At 26.7% G+C, this 1,805-nt stretch overlaps 1 protein-coding gene across 1 annotated transcript; it reads left to right on the top strand.

Moving 5' to 3' along the window:
- Positions 1 to 1,003: 1,003 nt before the first annotated feature.
- On the top strand, positions 1,004 to 1,461 carry Phum_PHUM053430 (broad-complex core-protein, putative; the record flags this gene model as incomplete). The annotated part of the gene is made up of 2 exons (XM_002423320.1): positions 1,004 to 1,135; positions 1,231 to 1,461. The coding sequence occupies 2 exons, from the start codon at positions 1,004 to 1,006 to the stop codon at positions 1,459 to 1,461; spliced, it is 363 nt and encodes a 120-aa protein (XP_002423365.1).
- Positions 1,462 to 1,805: the final 344 nt, after the last annotated feature.

The raw sequence follows: 1,805 nt of genomic DNA on the forward strand, positions 1-1,805 counted from the left end.
TTTTTTTTATATTAATTAATTATATTTAAATAATTAATTTAAATAAAATGTTTAATAAAAATAAAATACTTTATCGATAACATTATTTAGGTATCGTTATTGCACAGTAAAAAGTTTTAATTATTGAACATATTGGAAACTTGGCGGTTTTGATATCTTATATTTAAAACAAAAGGCAGTTAAAAGAAATATTTTAAATGAAAGCAAATTATAAATGACAACAAGACGAAATTGTTTCTATTAATCAAAAATCGTCTGCTCATTTGTTTTCCTTATTATTATAATTGTTTGACAATAATTTAAATTTTTTTTTTTTCGGTTTTTGTTTTTGTTTTGTTTTGTTTTTTTTTTGTTTTATTATTATTATTATTATAAAATCGTAGACAATTTTGTTATTAATATTAATTTGCGTGAATGGAGGTAATAATAGTTTTATTTTTTTTATTTTTTTCCTTTTTTTTTTATTCTCTCTCTTTTTCCAAAACGAAAATATCACATTTCGTTTGTGTAAAATGAAAGAACCGTGTGCTTTCGTCCTAATGTGTTTTTAATGACATTTTGAAATGCTCTCTCGAGGATGATGATGATGATGATGATGATGATGATGATAATGATGATGACGACGATATAATGATAATGATGATGATGATGACGGAAAATCAGAATTGCCTCGAAGGAGAATCGAGACACGTAATGATGGTAGTGATAATGATGATGACTGTTGCAGTGGTGATGGTAATGACAGTCATCATTACCTCATGACTTTAAATAACCATCATCAGATATAATGACTCATCTCCTGGATCAATATCTCCTTTTGAGTAAAATGTTTATTTCTTTTCAGTTTTAATCTTGCTCGCGTAAGGGTGTGTTCTTTCTGTTCCTTTTTGTTTTTTTATATAAATATAAAAAAAAATATTGAGTAAAATTTTAATGATTTAAAATGGAAGAGTCAGATAATCAAAAGTTTTGTTTGAAGTGGAATAATTTTCAAAATAATTTCATGTCTCAGTTTGAAACTCTCAAAGAAGATGAAGATTTTGTTGATGTGACTTTGTCTTGTTATGGACAAAGCATAAAAGCTCACAAAGTTGTTTTATCCGCTTGTAGTCCTTATCTTAAGAGTATATTTAAGGTTAGAGACTTAACTGACTACTTAACTGAGAGTGATGCTAACAGTGGTTGTGGTTATAGTCTGCTCATGTACTACTACTCACTATTTACTTTTAGGAACATCCATGCAAGCATCCAGTAATCATCCTAGATAATTTATCATACAAAAATCTTGAAGCTGTGATACAATTTGTTTACACAGGGCAAGTTTATGTTGAACAAACTGATTTGCCATCATTTTTAAAAGCAGCAGAAGCCCTACAAATAAGGGGATTGTCAAATTTAACCAATTCAACTGAGAATTTCATAGAGGTAATCATTTTATGTCATATTGATTTTGCAATTTAGCAAATTTTTTTATCTAGTACTACTCATGTTAAAATTCAAATGAATTTAACTTGTTTATTGTACTTTTTTTTCAAGCCTGCCAGTACACCACAAATAAAAAATACAGAAAGTATTGTTGAAATATCGAAAAAAAGGAAATTGGATGAAATTGAAGTGGGAGAGAAATCATTGAGTAAAAAAACACCTGAAAAAACTACCTGCATAACCAACGCAGAACACTCGAGTGAACCAAATGTAAATATTATTATTATTTTTTTTTCAAATAGTTTGATATTTTATATGAATTTACAATTTTTTAAATATTTCTAAAGTTATAAGATTAATATTAAGTAATTATTACATAC

The sequence above is a fragment of the Pediculus humanus genome, genomic scaffold (genome assembly GCF_000006295.1).
Source record: "Pediculus humanus corporis 1103172107403 genomic scaffold, whole genome shotgun sequence".
Lineage (NCBI taxonomy): Eukaryota > Metazoa > Arthropoda > Insecta > Psocodea > Pediculidae > Pediculus > Pediculus humanus.